This window comes from Euprymna scolopes, chromosome 27, assembly GCF_053919585.1.
Source record: "Euprymna scolopes isolate OS-2025 chromosome 27, ASM5391958v1, whole genome shotgun sequence".
Classification (NCBI taxonomy): Eukaryota; Metazoa; Mollusca; class Cephalopoda; order Sepiida; family Sepiolidae; genus Euprymna; species Euprymna scolopes.
The window spans coordinates 84,384,966-84,412,942 of NC_136508.1; the positions used below are offsets into that span (position 1 = coordinate 84,384,966).

The 27,977-nt window shown below is 33.2% G+C and overlaps 1 protein-coding gene across 1 annotated transcript in view; it reads right to left on the reverse strand.

The window, feature by feature from the left end:
• Positions 1 to 26,214, reverse strand: part of LOC145248953 (uncharacterized) — a 58,040-nt gene extending 31,826 nt beyond the window's left edge. Inside the window, exon 1 of the mRNA XM_080110754.1 lies at positions 22,244 to 26,214. Coding sequence (XP_079966880.1) covers positions 22,244 to 26,033 — 3,790 coding nt within the window. The 5' untranslated portion in view covers positions 26,034 to 26,214. The remainder of the gene's footprint in view (positions 1 to 22,243) is intronic.
• Between the last annotated feature and the right edge of the window lie 1,763 nt (positions 26,215 to 27,977).

The window sequence follows — 27,977 nt, forward strand, 5'->3', positions numbered from 1 at the left end:
ATGCCATGAAAATTATGCTTACCTAAATAATGAATATACCGATCAGCCAGTTCTTATGTCCAGATATAAACAACCGATATTTCTCAAGTGGACTCGATAAATGGTCCATCCAAAATGATAGTTGATGCCTGTATATATATTTGGAGCAAAAGAAGATGGTCTCAGATTAGATTAAATATTTTAAGTGTAAGCTGACGGGCTGTTGTTTTGTGAAAGACATTTTGTCGATCTAATGGAAAAACATTGATTTATCGATAGTAGTCCCTGAGCTAAGCACTTCATTGATATCGCAAGCTGTTTCAAAAGCTTTTCGGCCTAGCTTGAATTGAAATAAGAAAATGTGTGAATTTGCTTTTTTCCCATCTTATATTGAACATTCTGAAAAGAAGACATAATTGGTTTGAAGCGATTGTAATTTAAATGATTAGAGAGAGCGAAAACGCTCTTTTAAAGGATATATGAAGTAAAGGTATTATAACAACTTATTTGAAAATATATCATTTGAAATAAAAATTATAAATTCCGCAATACTTTCTCATCAGCCTAATATATAGTTGCGGAATTATGCTTGAACTGTTGTAGTTCTATTATTTTCGATTGCGTCGCATTTATATACAATGTCATGGATAAGGTATTTATTATACAAAGGATATTGTTTATACAGTTGCAGAGAGGTTCATTTTTAGTGTTCAGACCAGTAACTTGTCCACTTTCCTTAATTGCTTTATTTATTTTTGCGTTACTAGAAACACGTTTTTTTTTTTTTTACATTAACAGATGTTGAGAATGAAAAATTTACCGTATTTTTGTTTATGAGCTTACTAAAGTTACCGCCTTTAGGGAAGTTCCTATCAAGAATCTAGTAAAATTTTTGGTATGTTATTTTGTATGTGTGCGCTGTAAGGCGGATTAAACCATATACAATCTTTACTCATGTTTTTCTCGTTTTTATTTCCGTGATGTTTGTTTGCGGTACTTATTCTGATCGGATCGGAGCTATAAGTGCCTATTCTAATGTTTTCCGAATTTTGATATCTAGACTTGCCAATAGTCATATTATGATATAACATGGGTTGGTGTCCTGTTTCTCTCCTTACCGCCCTTTGATTCATTAGGTTTATGCTTAAGATATTTAATTTCGCTATTAAATCCTGATCTAGCTAATACGTCGTTATAATATTTTTCTAACTATTAAATATATTATAAGATAATCTAGAAACTGATTTTGAGATGCTGGGAATAATAGCTTTTTAAAGAGTGATTAGATTTAAAGTGGATATAATATAAAGTTTGATTGAATAAACCGATTAAAATATAAAAGTGGAATTCATTATTGAGATGAGTATTATTTATTAATTTTATTCATTGCGGACTACTATCCACATCTTTTTCTTAGTTGTTTCACTACGGAAGGAAGTAATTGCAGCGGATGCAGTCAGGAGATTCAGAGTTCCTATTCCGTCGCGGTTACCACCGGACGAAAGCCAGAGGAATAGTTGGTCGAAACGTCGTGAAACAACTAAGAAAAAGATGGGGATAGTAGTCCGCAAAAAATAAAATTAAAATATAAAAGGTTTATTTATAAAATCCAGTTTATGATCTTTAAGAAGGATGTATGCTTCTTTCTTATGTAGTTTATCCAACCTATTACTAATTTATATCGAAATTTTGTCATAGTCTTTTATGTGTGCACATGTGTATATTCTTGTGCGTGCACGTATGTTTAGGTCAGTGTATCTGTTCTGTTGTATGTATGTGAATTCGTATATGCATATATATGTGTGCATATATATGTTTTTGTCTACACATACGAACACATTTATATACATTGCTATACATTATATATATATATATATATATATATATATATATATATATATATATATATATATATATATGTTCTCTCTATTCTATCTGCTTGTGTGCGTTGTCTTATAGTTGATTCTGTTACAGTAAGGAGGAAGAAATAACGTTAAGCTAGATAAATCGGCATGATCTTCAACAATCTACCTCTGGACTATGTGTGAATAAGTTGTAGAAACAAATTTTTGTTATATACATATATATATATATATATATATATATATATATATATATATATATATATAAATTTCTGATGAACATTTGGTTGACTTTATTGATTTGATTCGAATCTCCCGATTAACAGTAATTATCACTTTCTAGACTGATGATTGCGTATTATAACAAAATAGTGCCTTTAGGTATAATAATTATAAATGTTTATTAATATATATATATATATATATATATATATATATATATATATATATATATATATATATATAAAATTTCAGAGATTCCAAATTCCAAAATTTTATTCCTCTTACCAATCATTTTTTCCCAAAATAAAATCTTTCCTACATTTTACAGACCTGTTTCGTTCACGGAGAGCAAGTATAAAATGTGTATTTGCATAAAATAAAATCTAGTTAATTAATGCAATCATCTCTAAAGTACACGGAAAATAACTAAAAAAAGTTAGTAATTGTATTATCTCCCTTTGACCAAGCAGATTTAACAGTTATGTTGGTTAAACATTTATAATACGAAGTAATTTTAAATTGAGCCCTTACAAACAGATTAGACAACATTGATTAATTTGGTATACAATGAGGTTTTTACGTGTGTATATATATATATATATATATATATATATATATATATATATATATATATAATCCTATTTCTTTTGTGTGCATTGATATTCATAGTAAAAATCCTCTTTTCTGTTTATTTAAAATGAAAATACAATTTTATTATATATGGGTCATGGAATTGAATTCATCTGGAAAAGATCTAGCTAATTTGCATATTCTGTTAAACATTCATTTTAATTAATTCCCTGTTAGTTTTTTCGGTTTTCTTATGGATGATCATCTTTAGTTAACTATTATGTGTTATTATATTCATGCAGACACTCTACATGATTTATACTTGCGTAATAGTTTACAGGACACACAATATTATTTCCATATATATTTATGTATACGTATATATTTTTGTTTAATCTATCTATCTATCTATCTATCTATCTATCTATCTATCTATCTGTATGTCTGTCTGTCTGTCCGTGTACATTTCGCTACGCCATAACTCTGTCAATTTTTAGTCTACAGACTCGAAATTTGATATACAGGGTGCTGAGATGTGGAAAAATCTAGGGAATCGGTTTTCGGCTAGAAATTTGTCGATTAAGGGGTCAAAGTTCAACGATTTGATCTTTGAGAACTCTACTAAACTCCTCCAACAATTTTTGGTATAAATACTTGAAATTTTAGATATAAGATCCTTGGACATGGATCTAACTTAATAACTTAATTTGAGCCCAAAACAATAAATTTTGAGGGGTCATAATAGGGGTCAAAGTTAAAAAAATTAACCGTTTTTTTTTGCTCAACATACCCCTCCAAATACCCCGGCAACGCCGGGCACGCATGTTAGTATATCTATAAAAGTGAACGTGTCTGTGTGTTTTTCTGTGTGTCTGTCTGTGTGTCTGTCTATATACATTTCCCTACGCAATAACTCTGTATATTTTTAGTCTACAGACTCGAAATTTGATATACAGGGTAATGAGATTTGAAAGCATCTATGTGATCGGTTTTCGGCCAGAAATTTGTCTGTTAAGAGGCCAAAGTTTAACGATTTGACCTTTGAGAACTCTATCAAACTCCTCCGACAATTTTTGGTCTAAATACTTGAAATTTTAGATATAGGTTCCTTGGACATGGATCTACCTTAATAACTTGATTTGATCCCAAAACAGTAAATTTTGAGGGGTAATAATAGGAGTCAAATTTTAAAATAATTGACCGCTTTTTTTTGTTTAGCTCAGCATACACCTCCAAATACCCGGGCAAAGTCGGGCACACATGCTAGTATATCTATAAAAGTGAACGTGTCCATGTATCTGTCTGTCTGTGTAACTGTGTTTCTGTGTGTGTGTGTGTACATTTCCCTACGCAATAACTCTGTCAATTTTAAGTCTATAGACTCGAGATTTGATATACAGGGTACGGAGATTTGGAAGCATCTATGTGATCGGTTTTCGGCCAGAAATTTTGCTGTTAAGGGGCCAAAATTCAACGATTTGACCTTTGAGAACCCTACCAAACTCCTCCGACAATTTTTAGTCTAAACACTTGAAATCTTAGATATAGGTTCCTTGGGCATGGATCTAACTTAATAACTTGATTTCATCCCAAAACAATAAATTTTGAGGGGTCATAATGGGTCAAAGTTAAAAAAATTGACCTTTTTCTTTTCATTTTTTGCTCAGCATACACCTCCAAACACCCGGGCAACGCCGGGCACCCATGCTCGTATGTCTTAAAAGTGAAAGTTTCTGTATATCTGTTTGTCTGTGTACATTTCCCTACGCAATAACTCTGTCAATTTTAAGTCTACAGACTCGAAATTTGATATACAGTGTTCTGAGATTTAGGCAAATCTTCGTAATACGTTTTCGGACAGAAATTTGGCTATTAAGGGGTCAAAGTTCAACGATTTGACTATTGAGAACTCTACCGAACTCCTCCGACAATTTTGGGTCTAAACACTTACAATTTTAGATATAGGTTCCATGGCCATGGATCCAACTTAATAACTTGATTTGATCCCAAAATAATAAATTTTAAGGTGTCATAATAGGGGTCAGATTTAAAAAATTGACCGTTTTTTTGCTCAACATACACCTCCAAACACCCGGGCAACACCGGCACCCATGCTAGCATATATATATATATATATATATATATATATATATATATATATATATATATATATATTATAAATATGAGTAAATTACCCATCAATTTAACCTTATATAAAGAATAAACAATACGAAAAACCCTAAGATGATCGCATAAAAAGATATTAAATGCGGGTTTAAAAAGTCAATGTGTTAGTTTCGTATCCACAACCTAAATAAATGCATTTTAGATATTAGATAATTAATATATTTAAGACAGTAAATATTAATTGAATTTAGTAATATTTTCATATAAATAATCTCTTTATAAACTAAAATCTTTTTAGAACGTTTGAACTAAAACGTTAACTAAGATTAGTTTTACACTTAATGCTAAGATAGCTACTTAAATGCACGATGCTTGATCGTCTATGAAATTCCCTTTTCTGACATTATATTCTGATTCTTTCTAAGCAAAACAAATCCGAAAAAAAAACCCTTTTATACCATGAGATCTAAATTCCTGTAAATTATATATTCTAGATTTAGGAGAGATGTTGCTTACAATAAAATGTTTCAATATTACGAGTCTAGCTCTGAATGCATGACGTTTGTCAACTGCCAATATATTTCCCTCTCTGCAGTCGAGAGGAACAGAGTTCATTTAACGTCTGCCTTGGATCGCCTTCGAACATTTATCTACAATTAAATGAAACCAAAATGCTGTATCCTTTATAACTCTTTATACACATATGTACAACTTTTTTTCGCACGTCACACAAACCAAAATTTATATTAACCACTGTTTCATCAATCCCGCCTCTAGAGGATTGTTTCTCTTTCAGTTTTTCTGTCAATTTATGTCGTTCGGATTCATTAAAGTGAAAAATGTATTTTGTGTTTCTTTAAATCTAGTGAGACGGGGAACCATCAAGTATTCTATAGGAGGTAGATCCCGTGGCGATAACAGGATCTGGGATATATACAATCGCAGAACTAAATACTAACACACAGATTGATATCCTGCCGACTCGGTCGTGTTGGTGAGTGGGGCGAAATAAAGGACGTAACAACTGTCTTGACATATGGCAATCGGTAGGCGTTCAAACAACTACGACGTTTCGCGAGGCCTGTTGCGTCGTTCCGCCACCTTGGATCCAATGGGCCACAAAATGCAACAAACATGCAAGAGATTTTCAGTAGTCAAAATTATTTTTTAAAAAGAGCAGAACAATAGAAAGAGACATATTGCACACCAGGCAAAAATGTTTTTGAAAGTTTATATGCACGCAATTATGACGACATACATAAGAAGCAAAACCAACCAAGCAAATTAAGCTAAGAACAGACAATTGATGCGCATAGCCGTTTCTTATACAATAGTGACGCTCTAAAAAATCTTGATGATAAATAAATTTTATTACTCACTCAAGATGATGCAATTCATTCATACTATAATTTGCTCACCTTTTATTTTTTGCATCCACATAAACGCATACAGATTGTTGCCTGCTATTCCACAACGCATTCAACAATGGCGTTCATTCTGCATTTTGTAAAACCTAATCCCAATCTAACCCTAACACAACTTTCACCTAAATCATTCAACTAATTCGAGACATGATTATAATAGTAGATCATGGACATGTGTACGCGTTGCACATGACTTCATTGATAATTTGTTTTGCACAAAATTCATTTTTACATTAGTGACGAGCCTCTTTTACAAAAACCCCAGTTTAGTTTAAAAGCTAATAACTTTCGAATTTCAGATTTTCACAAAGTAAATACCACATAGACCTCTTTCCCTATTATTTACACATGACTGACACCTGTATGGCCGTTCTAAATTCTATTTCAATGGAAAAAACTGGTTTTAGCAGACAAAGTGAGTAATAGTTATATTGTTCCTACATCAATAACTAAAAACAAAAAACTAAACAAAAAAAAAAAAAAAAACAAATGAATAGAAGAAATTCGAATCGACAATTTAGAGGTCTTAAAATTCCTATCGGCTATCGAACGTTCACGAAGTAAACGCTACACATGTTCCCTGTCCCATTGTTAATAGCCTTACCATAAAAATTGACAGAAATTTACTGTTTCGCCAGTGTTAGCATTAATATTTGTATAAATTTGTATTATAATTTCCGATTTAAAAAAACACACACAAATCATTCACATTTTAGTTAGAATCGAGAATTTTTTTTTCTTCCGAATTTACTTAAGGCGTAATGTATATTTTCGGAATAGGCAGAAACAATTTTCTGATAATCAAATGTTTTGGGGTGAAATCTGTAATATTTTCTGATTAAGTATCATTGCAATGAGCTGTAGTTATATTGTACATTAGTGACCTACTACATGAACTTTTATATGAATTTAAAATGTTCAAATGATTGATCCCTTAAATAGGAATTCGAAATGTGCTCATATAGATATTAAATAATGTATTTCACCATCAAAAGACCGGCTTTTTTGGAATATTTTCGAATAACATAATGTTTCAAATTGTCCGAATAGTCAGGAAATAATTGTAACGAATATGAAAATATACAGCATTATGCTCTCATTTTAATTGCTATTGTCTCTTGCTTTTGTGAAAATATTATATATATATATATATATATATATATATATATTTATATATGTATATATTTATATACATATATATGTATGTACACATGTGTGTGTGGCTACTTAATTTAATCACATAAATTAATATACGAAAATATAATTTCATGCGTAAATTGTCAGTATTAAACTTCAAAAGTGCTCAATACAGTGCCATATTTAATATTTTATATTCTATTGTTGCTGTCAGTTTTAAAGTTATTTTGTATCGCTATCCTAGAGTAGTTTATCATGTGCACCCAGTAATTCCCTATTTCTATCCTACAGTTTAATAGATGTTGGGGTTCTTAAAGCATAGGATAGCAACTTCCTGAATGAAAAATGTGCTATCCTATACTTTAAAGATCCCTAACATCTATTAAACTGTGGAAGAGAAATAACGAATTACTGTGTGCAAAGGATAAACTTTACTTTAGGATAGCGATACAAAATAACTTTTAAATTACAACAATAACATAAAAATTAAATAATAAAATAAAATAAAAATACATAAACAAAAAATTATATATATATAAAGTAGTAGCATTCGTGTGTGTGTTTGGCTGTGTGTACAACCCCCCCCCCGCCATGTTCAAAGAAATATAAAGGCGATATGCGTGTATACCTTTCCTCGTCAAGAAATATTAATGCCCATGATAGGATACTTCTGTCAAAGGAGTTATTTTATTTTATACATAATTTCGATATATATAGCATTCTTCAAACCACATCTACATTGATTGAGTTACGGTCATTAGCATATCACATTAAATTAAATCTATTTAAATAATTACCTCGATGATATTACTTATTCGACATAATAGCCTCGTTTCAACAGTATTATTTAAAAATATAATTTAAAATTTAATTTAGTTTATTTTCATTTCAATTTATATTTGATTTAACTTATTTTATTTGAAATCTGATACCGTTTAATTTGCAAACCAGAAAACCAAAGGGGAATAACTGATAGTTTAATTCTTTATTATTTTTATTTTTAATTCGGAGGTAATTTTTTTTCGCTTATTCTTAATTTTTAAGTAACCTTTTTTATTTGTTATTGTTGGGTTATCCGTTTCTTACACTGTATTTAGTAGTTTTCTTTGGTCATATAAACTATAAATATGCCGATATAATTCATAAGTTATCTTTTGAAAAACTTCTGCTCCAGAATAGAGCGGGTATGGGGGTTAGAGAAAAATGATTAAAACTAATGTCCTTATTTACTTGCATACCCACGAGGGCAGAGTTAGTTAGGCATGTGGCCAATTTTCCATGTGAACAAAATCCATCCTCCCATACATTATCTGCTCCTTTTTTTGTTTATAAAATTTAATCGGTGTTGCCCAGGATTTATTATAATAATTATACCATGGCAAGTGTGTTTAATTGCCTGGGAAACAGATTTTCTTTATAATTTATTTGATATCTTAAATTAAAAATGGTCACTTTTACGACGTGACCCAGCACATTTAACCCCTCAAAGAAAATTAAGACCTACTTTTTTGGAGCCTAATACGTTTAAACAGCCTTTATAAATAATATGAAAACAGAAAGTTTGAAAAAAAATAGAAAATTAACATTTTAGTGTGGGGGATCACTTTTCTATATAGATTTAACGTAAAATGAGCACCCACTTTTTGGCCACAAAGCGTTCAACGAGACGTGTCATCTGTAGAATTTTTTCAAGTTTGGCGATCGAAGGGGGGGGAGTAAAACATGACAAATACAATTTTTTGTGGTGGGGACGGGAATTACGTTTGAAACATAAAATAACGATAAATTTAATTATTTTTATGAGACCATTCTGTACTTTCATCTAGCAATTTTACAAACAAAACGAACCCCAAAATATGACAAATTCAATTTATTTAGGGGGGGGGATTACATTAGAAATATAAAATGATGAAAATTTCATTTAATTGTTTTTGGAATTACTTTTTGATAGAATTTTTTTTGTGATCGCACGTGTATTCGTTTGCTATTTTTATTTAAACAAAAGTTGTGATGATTTATTTTAAATCATTATTTTGTTGGGGGAAGGGGGTTCTTTCCAGTGCTCAATATCCGGAAAATAGTTTCTTCTCTTTGTAGCCCTTCCGCCGAAATATCTGGTGAAGAGAGTATCACGTACTTCTTCTTTTTGGGGGCGATTACATTTGCATGTTTTCATCCGTTCTTTTATTTTTGTTGTGGGGGTATCCACGTTGCCCATGATGAAAATGATTAGTATACAGGTGTGCTTCAAACGGAACTTCATGTCAACCCAGGCAACGCCGGGTATCCATGCTAGTATATATATATATATATATATATATATATATATATATATATATATATATATAAACTAAAATAATATCCGAATTATAGAAAAAAAATAACATATTACTACACCTAGGTTGAAAATAGCTCAGCTTACTTAGATATCTACTCACTCCATGAAAAACACACACAAAGGAAGGGGTGAACCTAAGGTCAACTGTACGTTTGTTCTGTAAGTGCCTACCCATTGGCTGATTAGGATGGGTACGGTGGAAACTAGGAAGCTGATTGGCTAACTAAAAATTCAATAGCATATGCGTATATAAAAAAACGCCTGACGAATTCTCACGAGAATGAAACGCGGAATATTCTGTGTAGCTTGTCTTATATATTTTTATAACTTACTATGTATGTACGTATGTATGCATGTATGTATGCATGTATGTATGTATGTAAGTGTCAGGTCATGTCATATGCTACTGGTACCATGTAATCCAGTACTACCTGCCTCATGGTCGGATCATTGGCGACTAAACTGGTTCCCCCACCAGACTTGTTTAATGAGGAGGGCGGCTAGTCTCCCTGAAGGATTAAAAACAAGACCTTTCAAAGGGCGAATGAACCCTTTTTTGAGGTCAACGCCCAACTAGCACTGTGTGTGTTTGTGTGTATGTATGTGTGTGCTAGGGTGGAGAGGGCTCCCGTAAGCCGTGGGGAAGGCAACCTTTTTAGGTGAAGCACATCTCTGATTAAAAAAACATAAAGCGGAAGACCAGTACCCGCATTAAGCTGGTCTGCAATTTAACTTGTTGCTGGCTATCTTACTCTTGCGTGTTGCTGGATCTCAACATTTTGAACCGAGAGAGAGACTTAGCTGTCGTACAAAGCTAAGACTATGTAACATCATCTGTGTATAGATACTATCTCAGGCATTTGTCTATAAAAATGGTCCTGTGGCGATGGAAAAGTTTTGACGTGTGGAGGCTTGAGATGCTGGAAGCATGTAATAATTGATCTCAATGACAGTCTTCAGTATCATGCCTGCTTGAGTGTGTGAATTCACCGGTAGGACTAAAAAAACAAAAGGTTATTTTTAGGCTCTTGGACTAAGTGTCTGAGGGAGTGGCGGTCGTGTGAAAAAACGTTGCAATCATCATGTATGTATGTATGTATGTATGCATGTATTAGTTTTTATCATTAAGTGGGGTATGGCGGGCATCTGCTTACGTTATAATTATTCTAAAATTATTCCTAAAAAGTACAAAAACAAAACGTAAATCGTATTAATTTGCACGTAACGAATTTTTAGCGGCTTACAACGATTCTATTCTTTAATCAAATACCAAGAGGAGAGTGTATTTGATGAACGTGGAACACGCCACCACGGGATTGCTTCCTTGTAGGCTACAACATAATCGTCTTCAAATCTAATGCCAACAAATATTTGTCATAAATAGTGTTAATTCCGTCCATTATATTCAATCCTTTCAAATTCTTCTTCATAATTCAAGTAACAATCTATCAATTCATTAAAATTAATCATCGAATGGTGTAGTAACTTATTATATAAGAAAATACAATAATTATTGCAAAGCATTGAACACAAGTTGTTATTTTCCCTGCTGAGGAAGGGTGAGTTCTAAAATTTATTAGTGAGGAAATAACCATAACACATCCGATAGAACTTAGATATTGTAATGGACAAACGCTGGCGTCCACCCCCCGAAATAAATCGTAAATATGTCATTACATCCTCCTTGAACGGCAAAAGGTATAATGTACTGTAATGTTAAATATTAAAACCTGAGATGCAGTGAAGCTGATTCGAACTGTTTACCCGTGAGTTACAAATGCTTCGTCTTTTCGATCTCTATTGAAGGTGGATGATTCGTCTGTTCTTTAATGAAAACCGTGGATATCACTAGGGAACACGGTTTATGAGAAAGTTATTAGCGATAATATGAGGTGTTTTTGTAGACGTTTTCACTTAGAGACGTCCAATTTTTATCACTATATTTCAGGACTTAAGAATTATAGTGAAAATCAGAACACGAGCAGTATTTTGTCCAAACACCACACAAAGCTAATTTCGTATCCATTTAAAATAATTAAATTAATTAAAAATAATGGATCCGATAGACCTAGAATACTGCTCTGAATCATCTGTTTGAACCGTTATCCTCTTCCCACTATAAGCGCGCGATTCAATTCTGTTGTGCTTGGTTAGCATAATAAGTGCCGCCACGGCCTATAGAATCGGATAAATAAATTTCAAATCTTGTTGGATACTCTTAATATAAGCATCAAATTTTCACCTTCATAGCAACGTTGTTTTCAATGAATCTTTTATATTAGGAATTGGATTTATTTATAAAAATTAAATTGTTTGCAGATTACTAAACTATACACTTTTACATTCTTCTAACTCTCCTAAATATTAAACCCGTATAATAATGCGAAAACGACGGTGACAATAGTATATATGTACACTCCGAATTTCCAAGATCCTGAGTCAAACTACATTCGGTAGTGAGATCTCAGCAAATTTTGTGGAGTGCTCAATCGTCCTTTTATTGCTATTACTATCAGATTCATTTAATGCCAGAGTGTTATGCTTTGCCAGGAACCCATCAATGGATCAAATAGAAACTAAAGTTTATAATGTGTTGCTATGTTCACTCAGTTGATTTGCGATTCCATGCCTAACACGCTTGTGCTTGCCATACGAAGACGTAGTGACGACCATAAAACGACGGATCCTAGTAAGAACCCTTGGATTTTCCAAGGGTCTTGTTAATTGGGTCGCAACCTAATTCCGCTTAGTGCCATTGATGAGCCCACAAGGAACCAAAGTTCCAAGCTGCGTAGCTATGATACTAAACATTTGAGCTAGGAATAAAGTGTAGCATCTGTTAGAAACAAATTATAATATCTCCTCTGACACTACATTGCATATTTTCTACCCTTGCTTAGTGAAGAGAGCTCCTTCAAAACTGAGACATTTTTTTTAAATCTCAATCGAGAGTATGCCCCTTTTTGGAAAACTGGATTTTCTGGCATTCAAAATAGACCGAGTGTTTAACTCCGCGGATGTTTTATTTAATTTAAGTCAAATTTTCAAAAATCAAAAAGTCTCTTTCCTCAAGCTAACACTTAATCTCTATACATGAAATACATAGATATTCGAATATTCCATTAAATTTCTTTACATTTCATATACATAGATATTCGAATAATCAATTAACGTTCTTCTTTACATTTCATATACATAGATATTCGAATATTCCATTAACGTTCTTCTTTACATTTCATATACATAGATATTCGAATATTCCATTAAAGTTCTTTACATTTCATATGCATAGATATTCGAATATTCCATTAAATTTCTTCTTTACATTTCATATGCATAGATATTCGAATATTCCATTAAATTTCTTCTTTACATTTCATATGCATAGATATTCGAATATTCCATTAAATTTCTTCTTTACATTTCATATGCATAGATATTCGAATATTCCATTAAATTTCTTCTTTACATTTCATATGCATAGATATTCGAATATTCCATTAAATTTCTTCTTTACATTTCATATACATAGATATTCGAATATTCCATTAAAGTTCTTTACATTTCATATGCATAGATATTCGAATATTCCATTAAATTTCTTCTTTACATTTTATATGCATAGATATTCGAATATTCCATTAACGTTCTTCTTTACATTTCATATACATAGATATTCGAATATTCCATTAAAGTTCTTTACATTTCATATGCATAGATATTCGAATATTCCATTAAATTTCTTCTTTACATTTTATATGCATAGATATTCGAATATTCTATTAACGTTCTTCTTTACATTTCATATACATAGATATTCGAATATTCCATTAAAGTTCTTTACATTTCATATGCATAGATATTCGAATATTCCATTAAATTTCTTCTTTACATTTTATATGCATAGATATTCGAATATTCTATTAACGTTCTTCTTTACATTTCATATACATAGATATTCGAATATTCCATTAAATTTCTTTACATTTCATATGCATAGATATTCGAATATTCCATTAAATTTCTTCTTTACATTTTATATGCATAGATATTCGAATATTCCATTAAAGTTCTTCTTTAAATTCCATATACATAGATATTCGAATATTCCATTAAATTTCTTTACATTTCATATGCATAGATATTCGAATATTCCATTAAATTTCTTCTTTACATTTCATATGCATAGATATTCGAATGTTCCATTAAATTTCTTCTTTACATTTCATATGCATAGATATTCGAATATTCCATTAAAGTTCTTATTTACATTTCATATACATAGATATTCGAATATTCCATTAAAGTTCTTTACATTTCATATGCATAGATATTCGAATATTCCATTAAATTTCTTCTTTACATTTTATATACATAGATATTCGAATATTCCATTAAAGTTCTTTACATTTTATATGCATAGATATTCGAATATTCCATTAAATTTCTTCTTTACATTTCATATGCATAGATATTCGAATATTCCATTAAATTTCTTCTTTACATTTCATATGCATAGATATTCGAATATTCCATTAAATTTCTTTACATTTCATATGCATAGATATTCGAATATTCCATTAAAGTTCTTTACATTTCATATGCATAGATATTCGAATATTCCATTAAAGTTCTTTACATTTCATATGCATAGATATTCGAATATTCCATTAAAGTTCTTTACATTTCATATGCATAGATATTCGAATATTCCATTAAAGTTCTTTACATTTCATATGCATAGATATTCGAATATTCCATTAAAGTTCTTTACATTTCATATGCATAGATATTCGAATATTCCATTAAAGTTCTTTACATTTCATATGCATAGATATTCGAATATTCCATTAAAGTTCTTTACATTTCATATGCATAGATATTCGAATATTCCATTAAAGTTCTTTACATTTCATATGCATAGATATTCGAATATTCCATTAAAGTTCTTTACATTTCATATGCATAGATATTCGAATATTCCATTAAAGTTCTTTACATTTCATATGCATAGATATTCGAATATTCCATTAAAGTTCTTTACATTTCATATGCATAGATATTCGAATATTCCATTAAAGTTCTTTACATTTCATATGCATAGATATTCGAATATTCCATTAAATTTCTTTACATTTCATATGCATAGATATTCGAATATTCCATTAAAGTTCTTTACATTTCATATGCATAGATATTCGAATATTCCATTAAAGTTCTTTACATTTCATATGCATAGATATTCGAATATTCCATTAAATTTCTTTACATTTCATATGCATAGATATTCGAATATTCCATTAAAGTTCTTTACATTTCATATGCATAGATATTCGAATATTCCATTAAAGTTCTTTACATTTCATATGCATAGATATTCGAATATTCCATTAAAGTTCTTTACATTTCATATGCATAGATATTCGAATATTCCATTAAAGTTCTTTACATTTCATATGCATAGATATTCGAATATTCCATTAAATTTCTTTACATTTCATATGCATAGATATTCGAATATTCCATTAAAGTTCTTTACATTTCATATGCATAGATATTCGAATATTCCATTAAATTTCTTTACATTTCATATGCATAGATATTCGAATATTCCATTAAAGTTCTTTACATTTCATATGCATAGATATTCGAATATTCCATTAAAGTTCTTTACATTTCATATGCATAGATATTCGAATATTCCATTAAAGTTCTTTACATTTCATATACATAGATATTCGAATATTCCATTAACGTTCTTCTTTACATTTTATATACATAGATATGCCTTTTTGTGGTCTCTTGGTCTTGCTATATTCCAAGACAAGAATTCATCTAGTCTGGTGAAGTATCCAGTTTCGTGCTGTTACTTGAGGTAATATCACTTATAGCAGGTGTCCCATTCCTCGTAAATTCAGTGTAGGTTAGCCATACAGCGGAGATCTTATTTGTGGCGCGAATACTATTTTATTTTGAACATTTAGTCAGGTTTACTTTCCTCATGCCAAATTGTCCTGACAAATCCCTATACAGAGAGACCTTAGACACTCGAGGATAGTGTCTAGTAGGCATTCAAGTTCTCTGCCATTATGAGGAGGGGAATTAATAAGGACTATCACGTTGCTACGACCAGCGGACTGGGCAGAACACTTTATATGAATACTTGTATGTATCTAAAGATATTGGATGTTTTACTTGAGTTGCTTAGTACTTTTAATTCTAGGTTGCTGCCCAAATGTCCGACAACTCAGTCAACCTTTGTTCCGCCGTTCTGGTTCGAAATGTCAGTACTTGTAAGTTTTCACTTTGGCGTACAAGAACCGAATTCGTGTACGGCGTTGTGAAGACATTAATTGCCATTTAATGTGTTCGCTTTGGATGTAGTGTCTTTGTATTAACGGCAGAACAAAGAAGCGTTCTTTTGAATCATTGCTTTATCTTCGTTTGATGTATTCATCGCATTCAGATTCTTTACTGATGTCAGCAATTTATTGCATTTCAAAAACCCTTTTTACTTTAAAGGTCAATTTGTTTTTTATTCAACAGAGTCAGAATTATATTTACATGACGAATTCAAGAATACCATTCATTTTCTTTGGTCATGTCTGGTTTCTAAGATACTAAAACACGGTGACCCGTTGAGTAACCCATTGAGACTGAGTTAGATGGTTTTAATCAGAAAAAGTGAATTTTTAAAGCCAACAAAAAATAAGAAAACAGCAAAATTAAAACCTAGTCTCTTTCTGCACACCATCTCTTTTTCTATCTCTCGTTCTACAGCTATAAATAAATGGATCATTGTGCATTGATTATTACATTCAAAGGATTATTACATTCAAAGGATTATTACATTCAAAGGAGGCTGGAGGCGCCAATCCTTTCCCTGTTTCCTGAGATGCCCTATTTACCTTTGAACGTCACCTTATAATTCTAAGTGATATGAAAGATTCTTTTTTGAGTCTTTTGTATGACTTGACCTCGAGGGTTTAATCCAAGTCTCCTGTCTAATTAGCGGTCATTTTAACTATCATGTCAAAACATTTGGCAATAGTTCCTTTTCTCATTATGAACTATTCTAGTCTCTTCAATATTTCCTTTCTTTACTGCCTGGAATTGGATTGGATTGGATTGGATTATATTGGGGGGGGGGAGTGTGTGTGTGTGTGTGTGTGTGAGAGAGAGAGAGAGAGAGAGAGAGAGAGAGAGAGAGAGAGAGAGAGAGAGAGAGAGAGAGAGAGATGAACCGTATAAAATAAGTGAGGCTTAAAGAATATACAGTGAGAGATGATGGCAATGATTAATAAAAGGTTAATAAGAAGCGGGTTCTTTATTGAGTAATTTGCAAATTATGGATTATCAGAAGAATTTAAAATGGAGACATTATGAGGGGGGGGGGAGAGAAAAGGAGAGTGAAAGAGGCGAAAGGGGGTAAGAATATATCAAGTGAGAGAATAGAGAAAAAGAGAGGGGGATAAATTAACAGATTTTACACACACTGCAGGGTAGCCATGCTAATAATAGATCTTAGGGTTTTTTTACGGTATATTTTCTTCCAAAACCGCATTGCCATTGTGGTTTATGAGCGCAGTTTGTGCCACAATTGATCATGGATAATAAGTTGTCTCCACTTTTCATTTGAACATTTGCATTACAATGAATGTAGAGTGTAATCAATGACTATACTAATAGTTTCTGTTACATTTGAGGACAGGTAATTTTTGCATAGCATCAATCTGAAATCGCAGATTTCATAAAAAAGGATACCATGCTTATTTTCGGGTTTAGTATGCGTAACTATATTCTTGTACGTTTTTCACTCTTTTTGTTCTATACTCGAAATGTATACATTACTAGAACTTTGGTATGGATTATTCGGACTGCTGTGATCATCTTGGATGATATTTTCACAGCAGTTTAGCCGATGTAACATGCGACCTTCTTCAAGTGCGTCTTTTTGAACCCAGGAAACAACTTCATGACTGGGAAGAGATGAAAGTCAGAGGGTGCAAGGTCAGGAGAGTAGGGAGGATGGGGGAGGATTTCATAACCACACGCCCGTGCTTCTGATCTGGCGACATGCGAGTTGTGGACTGGAACTTTGTCCTGCAGGAGGAGGGTACATTTGCTGATCTTGCCCTGGCCTCTTGATTTTGATAGCTTCCCTTAATTTCCTCAAAAGTGAAGCATAATAGGCTCCTGTAATTGTGGTACCCTTTGGCAGGAAATCTGTCATCACTACTCCATCCTGGTCCCAGAAGACTGTGAGCATGACCTTGCCAGCGGAGGGCTGCACTCTTGCCTTCTTTGGAGGTGGTGAGTCCAAGTGTTTCCACTGCATTGACTGGGCTTTGGTCCCTGGATCATAGTGATGGACCCAGGTTTTATCCTGTGTAATCAGTCTTTTGAAAAACTTTGACTCATCTTCTTGGCACATCTCCAAATTCATCCTCGAGCACTCGACGTGTTCTCGCTTCTGGAATGGTGTGAGCAACCTGCGAATCCACCTGGCAGACACCTTATGCATATGCAAATGGTCATGAATGATAGTTTCCACAGACTCTGTACTAATCTTGACATCTTGGGCTATTTGGCGAATAGTAATGCGCCGATCTTCCAAAATGGCAGCCTCAACTTGACGAACAGACGCCTCACCAATGGCAGAAGGGGGCGACCAGGTTTGGAAGCTGTTTCCACAGACTTCCGGCCATGTTTGAATTCATGATTCCAGCGTTTTACAAGATCATATGATGGGGCATTATCACCATAAGTTTCTTTCATTTCATCAAAAGTCTCCTGTAGTATGCGTCCTTTCAAATACAAAAACCGGACCACTGCTCGACATTCAACAAGCTCTATTTTACACCTGACTTAGTTCAAACACCTGTAAAACAGAAACCACAATTAGTTCAGAGCTGTAATTTGCCACATAACCCGTAGAGATATAAATCATTGCACATGCTTTTTTTTATATATAAAAGTGAACGTGTGTGTGTGTGTGTGTACATTTCCCTACGCAATAACTCTGACAATTTTTAGTCTACAGACCCGAAATTTGATATACAGAGTACTGAGATTTAGGAAAATCTATGTGATCGGTTGTTGGCCAGAAAATTGTCTGTTAAGGGGTGAAAGTTCAATGATTTGACCTTTGAGAACTCCACCAAACTACTCCGCCACCTTTGGGTCTCAACACTTGAACTTTTAGATATTGGTTTCTTGGACATGGATCTACCTTAATAACTTGATTTGAGCCCAAAACAATAAATTTTTAGGGGTAATAATAGGGGTCGAATTAAAATAAATTTACTGTTTTGTTTTCTCAGCATACACCTTCAAACACCCGGGCAACGCCGGGCACCAATGCTAGTATATCTATAAAAGTGAACGTGTGTGTGTGTGTGTGTGTGTGTGTGTGTGTACGTTTCCCTACGCAATAACTCTGTCAATTTTCAGTCTACAGACTCGAAATTCGATATACAGTGTATTGAGATATGGGAATATCTTTGTGATCCGTTTTCGGCCAGAAATTTGGCTGTTAAGGGGTCAAAGTTCAATGATTTGACCTTTGAAAACTTTACCATACTCCTCCGACAATGTTGAGTCTAAACACTAGAAATTTTAGATATAGGTTCCTTAGCCATGGATCTAACTTATTAACTTGATTTGAGTCCAAAACAATAAATTACAAGAGGTAATAATAGGAGTCAAAGTTAAAAAAATTGACCTTTTTTTTTTTTTTTTGCTCAACATACACCTCCAAATACCCGTGCAAAGCCGGGCACCCATGCAAGTATGTCTATAAAAGTGAAAATGTGTGTATGTGTGTGGACACTTCTTAACCTATATACTCAACGAATTTTAAATTTACAGACTTGAAATTCGGTATATAGAATATTCAGTCATGTAGAAATCTTTTTAATCCGTTTTTTCTGAAAAAAGTGCTGCTACGGGGGTCAAAATTGAAAATTTGGTACGTGAGAGTAGTCGGATTTTTATCTGTTTCGTAACTACTTCACAAATACGCATGCGTGAATAGTTCACATGACAGATTACTTATGTTAATAATAAGTAGTTAAAAAAAACTTTTACAATCATGTCATGCTGGTGTAATGGTTATCGAACTTGATTCAATATCTTTAAGTTTTGGTTTCGATCTCAGCTGGAGTATTTTTTTTCTTTTTTGTTTATATATAAGAAGTGAGCGGTTTAGAAAAACGTAATACTCGCATGCACATGCCTTAGTTTCTATATTAATTAAAATATATTATTTATGCGTATTTTACGACGAGGCAACGCCAGACAACACCAGGCAACGCTAGGCAACGCCAGGCGGCCTGCTAGTATATCGATAAAAGTGAGAATGTGTGTGTGTGAGACCAGGTCTCAGCCGATATACTCATTTTTTTATCTACAGACTTGAAATTTGGTATGTAGAGTATTCAGGCACGTGGAAAATTTTTAATCGGTTTTCATCCGGAACAAAAGGGTGGCTAGGAGTAAAAATTGAAGAATCGGCACTTGGAGGCCATCGGATTTTTATCTGTTTGTCAACTGTTTCACGACTGCACACACGCAGTCATGAAACATGACAACTTCCTTATCTTAAGAATAAATAGGTTTGAAAACACTTTTAAAGATCGTGACAAGCTGGTCTAATGGTTATCGTATTTGACTCACTTTCTTAAGGTTTTGGTTTTGGTCTCAGCCAAGTATTTTATTTTTATTTACAAGAAGTGAATTATTTAGAAAAAACAATACTCGCATGCATATGTCTCAGTTTATTTCCGTTTTTTTGTTTTTTTTTAATTCATTTTTTAAAGGAATGTAACGTTATGTTTAATACCTACGGTATTTATTTCTATAATAAATAAGAAATCTGGGTTAATTAAAATATAATATTTTTTACGACCCGGCAATGCAAGTATATATATATATATATATATATATATATATATATATATATATATATATATATATATATATATATATATATCAGTATGATGGTAATGCTTATTTTACAATTGTCATTATAGAAAATTCCCAACTCTTACATGCAAGACTGAAGAAATCTATACACAAAGTAGACATGCAATAATGGATGATGAAAAAGAGAAGCATGTTAATAAGACAGCGAGAAGAGAAATGGCCCTAAATAACTGAAGATCGATAATGTCCCTATCGATTATGTTGAAAGTTTTAACTACGACAAGAACTGCCAATTTCTCAGAATAAAAGAAAAAAGAGATAATGGTAAAAAACGACGGCAGAGACAAATAAAGTACTATGTATCCATCAGTAAGTATTGAAAGAAATGAAAATATAGCCATGGTATCGATCAACAGTAAGAATATCTATTACTGATGGAGATTTAGCATCTGCCTGTCTGAATCAGAAACTATACAATTACTTATAATCATGTGCATTAACATCCTCCTTGGTATTATCCACTGCTTTTGATGAGGTAGTATTTGTTCTGTGGTTTTAAAAGCATCTTCCCAGGTACCATCTTCTCTTATTAGGGGTAGTGTAGTAACTGTTCAGCTATCATGAAACCAGCCCTCCAAAGAAGAAATAATAATCATAATCGGCTGTTCACCGGCAAACTTATCATTTGATACGAACTCCCTCAATTCGCATCTTATTTTTGGCATATGTAACATAACCCTTAAAACATGGATGTTTGAATACTTAAAATATTTTTAAAATATCTTAATAGAAAGTTAAACAACAAAGAAAAGATGAAGATAATACTGACATCAAAAAGATAAGATGTTTTCCGGTGAAGGGGGGGGGGACTCTCTATCTTCACACCATCAGTTATAGCGATTATGCAATTCACTAAATTTCTTAGGAGATGCAATGCAATATCGACATTTTCGGAAAAATACAATAATAATCTTATGTGCATGCATAAAGCATTCAAAGCGTGAACTCGTTTTCTATTACAACGAAAAAAACTTTCTTTTCTTTATGTGTGCAGCGTCAGAATGAATTTTCTATCGGCAGAGTTACTGTACAAACGCTTCCTGTCTGTGAAACTCATTACCGCGAGATTACTTCCATGCAGAGTACAGCGTAATCGTCTTTAAATCCAATGTCACAAAGTATTTGCCATAAAACATAATAAAACTTGGTTTATTTCATTAGTGAAATCATATATTTTCATCTTTCAACTCACAGTTATTCTATCTCAGTAACTCTTATTCTCAAGCGGCTATTGAAATATTTTCCTGCAGACTACAACATAATCATCTTCGAATTCAATATCAACAAATACTTGCAATAAACTAAACCCTGAATAATCGAACTCAGTAATTACCATTAATAATTTTAATCCTCTCATAATATTCTTCATCTTTAAACTGACAATTGTGCAATATCATTAAGCCTTATCCTCGAGTACTATTTAATTTTTATAAGACATGGATAAAATAGCAACTTGCATTCAATTAACCGTATCAAACGAAACGTTTACAACATACATTAGTTTTTCAGCATTAAATAATCACTCAAACTATAGACACCCGTATCGAACAGATTAATCAAATTTCCAGGTGCAAAAATAATAAAGAATGTATTCCTACCTGATGTCGAGTTATAAATCCTGTATTTTCTTTTCTTAAGGTCAACATAAAGTATTTTTTCTTGCGTAATCGGTGATTGTGTAGTTATCCTGGATATATTTGTCTCCTGATGTGCCGTCATTTCTTTGAGACGATCTAGAACTGCCCATTGTTTGTTGAGGCTATCGTTCAGTTCTTTGAGATTTACGTTAATCAGTTGTTGTCTCGGTGCTAGCATCTTATCAACTTGATTGGCCACTTCTATGAGGCTGAGATTTGATTCTAGAATCTGTTGGCTGTAGTAAAACCTATCGTCGCGTCTTTGTTTCAATTCGAGGCGTGCGAGTTCCTTTGCCATGTATTCCATATTCTCATCCAATCTAAAAACATCGTTTTTCACGGCATTCAATTGATTTTCCTGTGAGGTCATATTCTTCTGGATGTTGCTAATATGCATTTGTAGGTTACTCATATTAATGGCGATTTTGTTTACAATTTCTAGAGAAGCCAGGGGAACTTCTTCTGTGGCTCCCGATCCAAGATAATCCGTCTGGATAACAGGAAGTTCAGAATTCATATCTTCAAGAGGTCTCATTTCGCTTAATTCCAGAACTTGCGATTCAAGTTTCTTAACCCTTTTTAAGAGATCCTGAACATTTTCCAATATCTTTTCCAGCGATCCTGTTTCTGCGAAGGATTTGTTTTGTGTTTCCGTAATTCGGATCTCTCCAGAATGAAAAGTCGTAATCTCCTTGGTACTTTCCACGATAGAAGAATTTATCTTGTCAATAGGAGTAACGATAACCGATGTGTTACTTTCAGAATGTTCTAGTTCAGTAAAATTATAAATATTGTTATGCGTGGTGGAATCGGACATGTCCGTGCCGCTATTTTCGAATGGTGACAGGGAACGATTTAGTGGAAACCTCTCCTGCATATCAGAAACATTGGTGAATAGTACAGTGGAAGAAGACGTTTGTTCGGTAGAAACTGGTGTTGCTTGAGGATAAAAAGGAGAGGAAGTTGTAGGTGTAAAGTTCTGTCTCTCTGCTTTTGTAATCTTAGTCACGGTTGAATTGGTTAATAAGAAATCCTCAGTTCCATTCACAGCATCTTCTTTGATAGCGTTTTCCGTATGTTTCGCATAGAGTTCTTGAACAGTAGACATCATAGTTGTAATTTTTGTCGTCATCTCGTCAACCACCATCTTGAGTTTTTTAATTTGGGCTTCCAGGTCATCGATCCAGGATAATAATGCTATTAGCATACCGTAAGTGGCTTCCGGAAGTTGTTCAGCTGAGTCTGAAATCATTTGACTTCCGGATTTCCATTCTTCGCTCTGGTTGATGGCTATTATGTGTTCAAATGTCACGCCTTGTGAACTGTTAGTTTCCTCCTCGGGAACTTCATAGATATCTATCGGTTGATCATCTTTTGGAACAGACTTAGTCCGGTTGACCTTTCCAACCGTCTTCTTCTTGTGGATTCGAATCGACCACTGGCTGAGCAGTTGACCTAAATGGTCCGATGTACTTTTTCTCGTCACAGTTAAAAGCTTTTCGGAAATTGTCTCATTTCTTTGTTCCTCTTCAGACGGAAACCGCTTACTCAGTTTGGATAAAGAGCTGGATAGTTCAATCAGGCTTTCGTCTAAATCGGAAATTTGACTTTGTATCGATTGCACATTGTCGAATAACCACGAACAATTCTGATGCACACTTTCTGAACCTTGGATTTTAAATTGGCTCCTTGAAAATGTGACCTTTCTGCTTCTACCAACATCCGCACTTCGATGTAAACCTTTTCTGTTCAGTGAATCACCATTTTTCACTTTTTGAATTGTGTTTAACTTTTCTTTATTAGTCGTATCATTTTCTTTTGATCTCATTCCACTATCTTCAATCGTATGATCACTTATACTATGGACCTTAGACAGCTTTTCTCGACCAGTTTCTCGTTTCTCGCCAACTTGTTGGTTTACAAAACTGTCCACCAACGAACTATTTAATCTGAGTGTATTCTTAACATATTTGATTGACAGAGACGTGTTTTCTTTAACGGACATTAACTGGTCTTGTAGATCTTCCAGACGGTCGGATATGAGTTGAACCTTTTCGTTTATACTTTCTAGTTCTTGTATAAGACTCTCAGGTTGTCTGTACTCCGTGTCATCTTTTACAACGTCTTCAACCGTATCTTCTGCGCTTTGAGATGGGTCTTTATCATCGGTTTTCCTGCCAAAACCATTTGACTCAAGTTTGGAAACGCGATGTTTTAATCCCGCCGAGTCGATATATTGAGTTGACAAAGGAACGTTTCCCTTTTCTTTCTTGAAACGAATTCTTTGTCTTAATAAGTTTGCACGCCGAATCGCATCATTCATGACACCGCTACCTATATTTCTGCCACCGATATCTTCCTCCAATCTCAGAATTTCCCGTTCAACCGATTTAGCAAGAATTTTCTTACCATTTGAATTTGTTTTTTTCTTCAAATGCATATCGACATGAGAAGCGTCTTCCGATTGCTCTAAGATTGCTAATTTCGATAAAATGTTGTTAAAAGTCTTATTGACTTGTTTTCGAAACGCATAGAGCTCTCCCTGTAGTTCAAACAAACGTAATTCACTTTTAGAGCAATCTGAATGATGTGGCGACTTTAAAATTGTTTCTGTTTCCGGATCCGCCGTGAAAGTTTGGGGAACATTCGTGGCGGTCACTGGCTTAGGTCGTGGTTCGGGAGATGTTTTTGGTTCGACTAAAGCTCTTATCAAAAACTGTTGTTCCTTCTCTATTGGAGTAAACTGATGAGGAGGATCTACTATCTCACGTTTGCTTGTCGAACTTTGTTCAAGTGTTGGTGTGGCAGATGATAATGTCGCTGGGGTTGTTTGGGCGCTTTTAACGGACGATGAAGAAGTTACAGCGGCTTCCATAATATTAGTTAATTGTTTCTCACGGAATTCTCTGAATTCTCTTCGAATGTCTATTATTTGATCATTGTTTCGTGCTAAATGTAAGCGTAACGTTTTGATCTCCTGGCGTTGGTAATCCATCAGTCGCTTGAGATAAAGCAAATCTCCCTTTTGAAGCGTTTGTTTATCTATCAGATAATCCATACCTTCTTCTTCACCAATGTCATTATTTTCATCTGAAGATGAAGAGGTTATGGAGTCAGTTGTTGTGAAGGTGTGATCGCCGTGTAGAGCTAGATCATCTGTTACTGATGGTTTTAAAGAATATGAAAATGAGGGCGGTTGTGATGAGGGCAACGTCTCTGTGGACGGTGCGAATAGAGTTGATACCTCTACAGATGACGATGCCACTGTTTGCGATGATGATGATGATGGTGATGATGATGATGATGATGATTTTGTTGCTAATTGAAAGGGTTCTGGCGTGGGTGCTGCCCGTAAGGGAACCGGTATCGGTGCTGACCGTAGGGAAGTCGGTGTTGGTGCAGAGACCGATAGTTTTTTTTGTTCTGTGGAGTAATTCGTAGCACTACCTTCGTCTTGGGAAGAGGTCCGTGATCGGGCGGTCCGATTTTGCGTGCTGGTGTCATCTCGCGGTTGGCGAGTTGTAGAGGCTGCATTGACGATCAGTATCTGAGTAGCAACGATGAAGCAGAACAACGCGAAGCTGATGCAACCCGACGCCCGGCGTAATTTTGCCCGATGCGAAAAATCTGGTGGGAAAGCACGTGTCTTCGACTGCCGGTTCTCGTTTTGCCAAGCAGCTGACGCGTCAATCTCTTCGCTGGGAACCAGCCGGCCAATTCGGAACTCGATGCGAATAACTGTGTTCCTCATTTCGTTTGATTGGTGTTCAGTATTGTCGAAAGAAATCAGCTTTAGAAATAAAGCTTTAAAACAGATGCGTTTTTCTTTTTGTCCTTTTTTTCCACATGAGCTTTTTATCTTTTTCTTTTTAATCGACACCTTTTTTCGTGAAATGTTTGATATTGCATGAGTTTTTCGAGAAATTTTTACTTGTTTTTAATTTCTTTCCATTTTCTACGTCTTTTGTGAACTTTTCCAATTGTTTTTGTTTTAAAATGTGAGCTCTATCTTTCAACTTTTTAAATGTTATTAATATTGTATGTATGATCGAATTAATGTGCAATCGTTTAGGCTCAGGTCGAGAGCCTCTAATATTTGTATTTTATTATTTATTTATTTATGTATCGTTATTTGTATTCACACCTTTCGTCTAATCAATATTTGCTTAGTAGTAGTAGTAGTAGTAGTAGTTGTAGATTTAAAATCGTTCTCTAGATTGTTGAAAAGATAACTGTATTAACTTAAACACGTCTCAACATATTCATTTCAGTGTGAAATAAAAAAAATGAAATAAAGCACAATATATAAAACAACGATAAATGTAAGATTACCATCTCTTGCCAGAATTTGAAAATCTTTTTTATATTACGTATTATTGTATTGATAAAATCAAACCGTTTGTGTTTGTATACTTAAATTGTTACTTAAACAAATCAAAATCTTAATAAAATATGTATAGAATGCAGATGTGAATAATTGTTTACTTAGAAACAGTTTTGCATTTAATAATACATGCCTACTGTCGGGGGCCACTTACAAAAAAATTGCAAATCTTACAAAAATTGCAAATCTTTCCGGAACCACTTTATCTAATATTGTTTGCTATGGAACGCTTGTTGTGCGCCAAATCAGTAAGTTCTTTCATCAGTCCTGAAACTTAAATAGAAAAAAATATGGGAAACATTCTATGAAAGTCTTTATTTACTTGCTTCACCACGACGGCAGATTTAGAACAAGTTCGGCTTTTAATGTAGGGAAAATCCAGCTCCCCATAAAAGATTACTCTGGATTAGGACAGAACAAAAAATTGCCTCAGTCTAAAGTGATTTTTAATTCACTAACAGAGGGCAAAACAACTGAAGTGTAGTATCAGAACAGGTACCACACTTTGCTTATAATCAAACATATCTAAAATTTGCAATAAGACTTGTATTAACTTAAAAAACACGAATTATCTACTTCTAATAAACTTTAATTCTAACTTTAAGTTTGGAGTTTTTGTTCGGTTGAATTACATTTCAAATGGAAGTTAACCTCAGTTATAAGAAAGCCAAGTCCAAATTCATTAACTCTTCTCCTCTGTAGCTTAAAAATTTTTTTTTGGGTATTTTTATTTAGCTTTTACAAAAATATATATATATAAAGTTTTAGACACTAGATTTCTTGATAAAACTATGTTTAGTGTATATATATAATGGTATCAATAATCTGTTCTCACAACAAGCACCATGTATATGTTTATATATTTATGTTTTTTTCATTAACACAGAACACTGTTACGCCGACAACCTTAATATAGGAAAACAATCTTTATTTTTATTTTTTAAATGGTGTAATCTATCGGAGTATTTGAAAGAAACAACAACGATATTAAATAAATAAACGCTTAAATATAATTAAGTTATATAAAACTAAATGTAACTACTTGGTGTCGTCCGGGACTCTCTTTTTTCCTTTCATGTTGGTTTAATATTTTGATTTTAATGCGCCAATATCTTTTTACCAAATTATTTACAAAAATAGGATTTTGAAATATAAAATTAATATCTACAATATCGCGTAGTCATTAATTTATCAACTAAATAACGTTATTATAAAAATATAACTGATTGTATTACAGTATTAATGCTGTTTTAATATCTCTAAAATTATTGTATGTAAATAACTTAAAAAAAAAACAAACTTTAGTATATG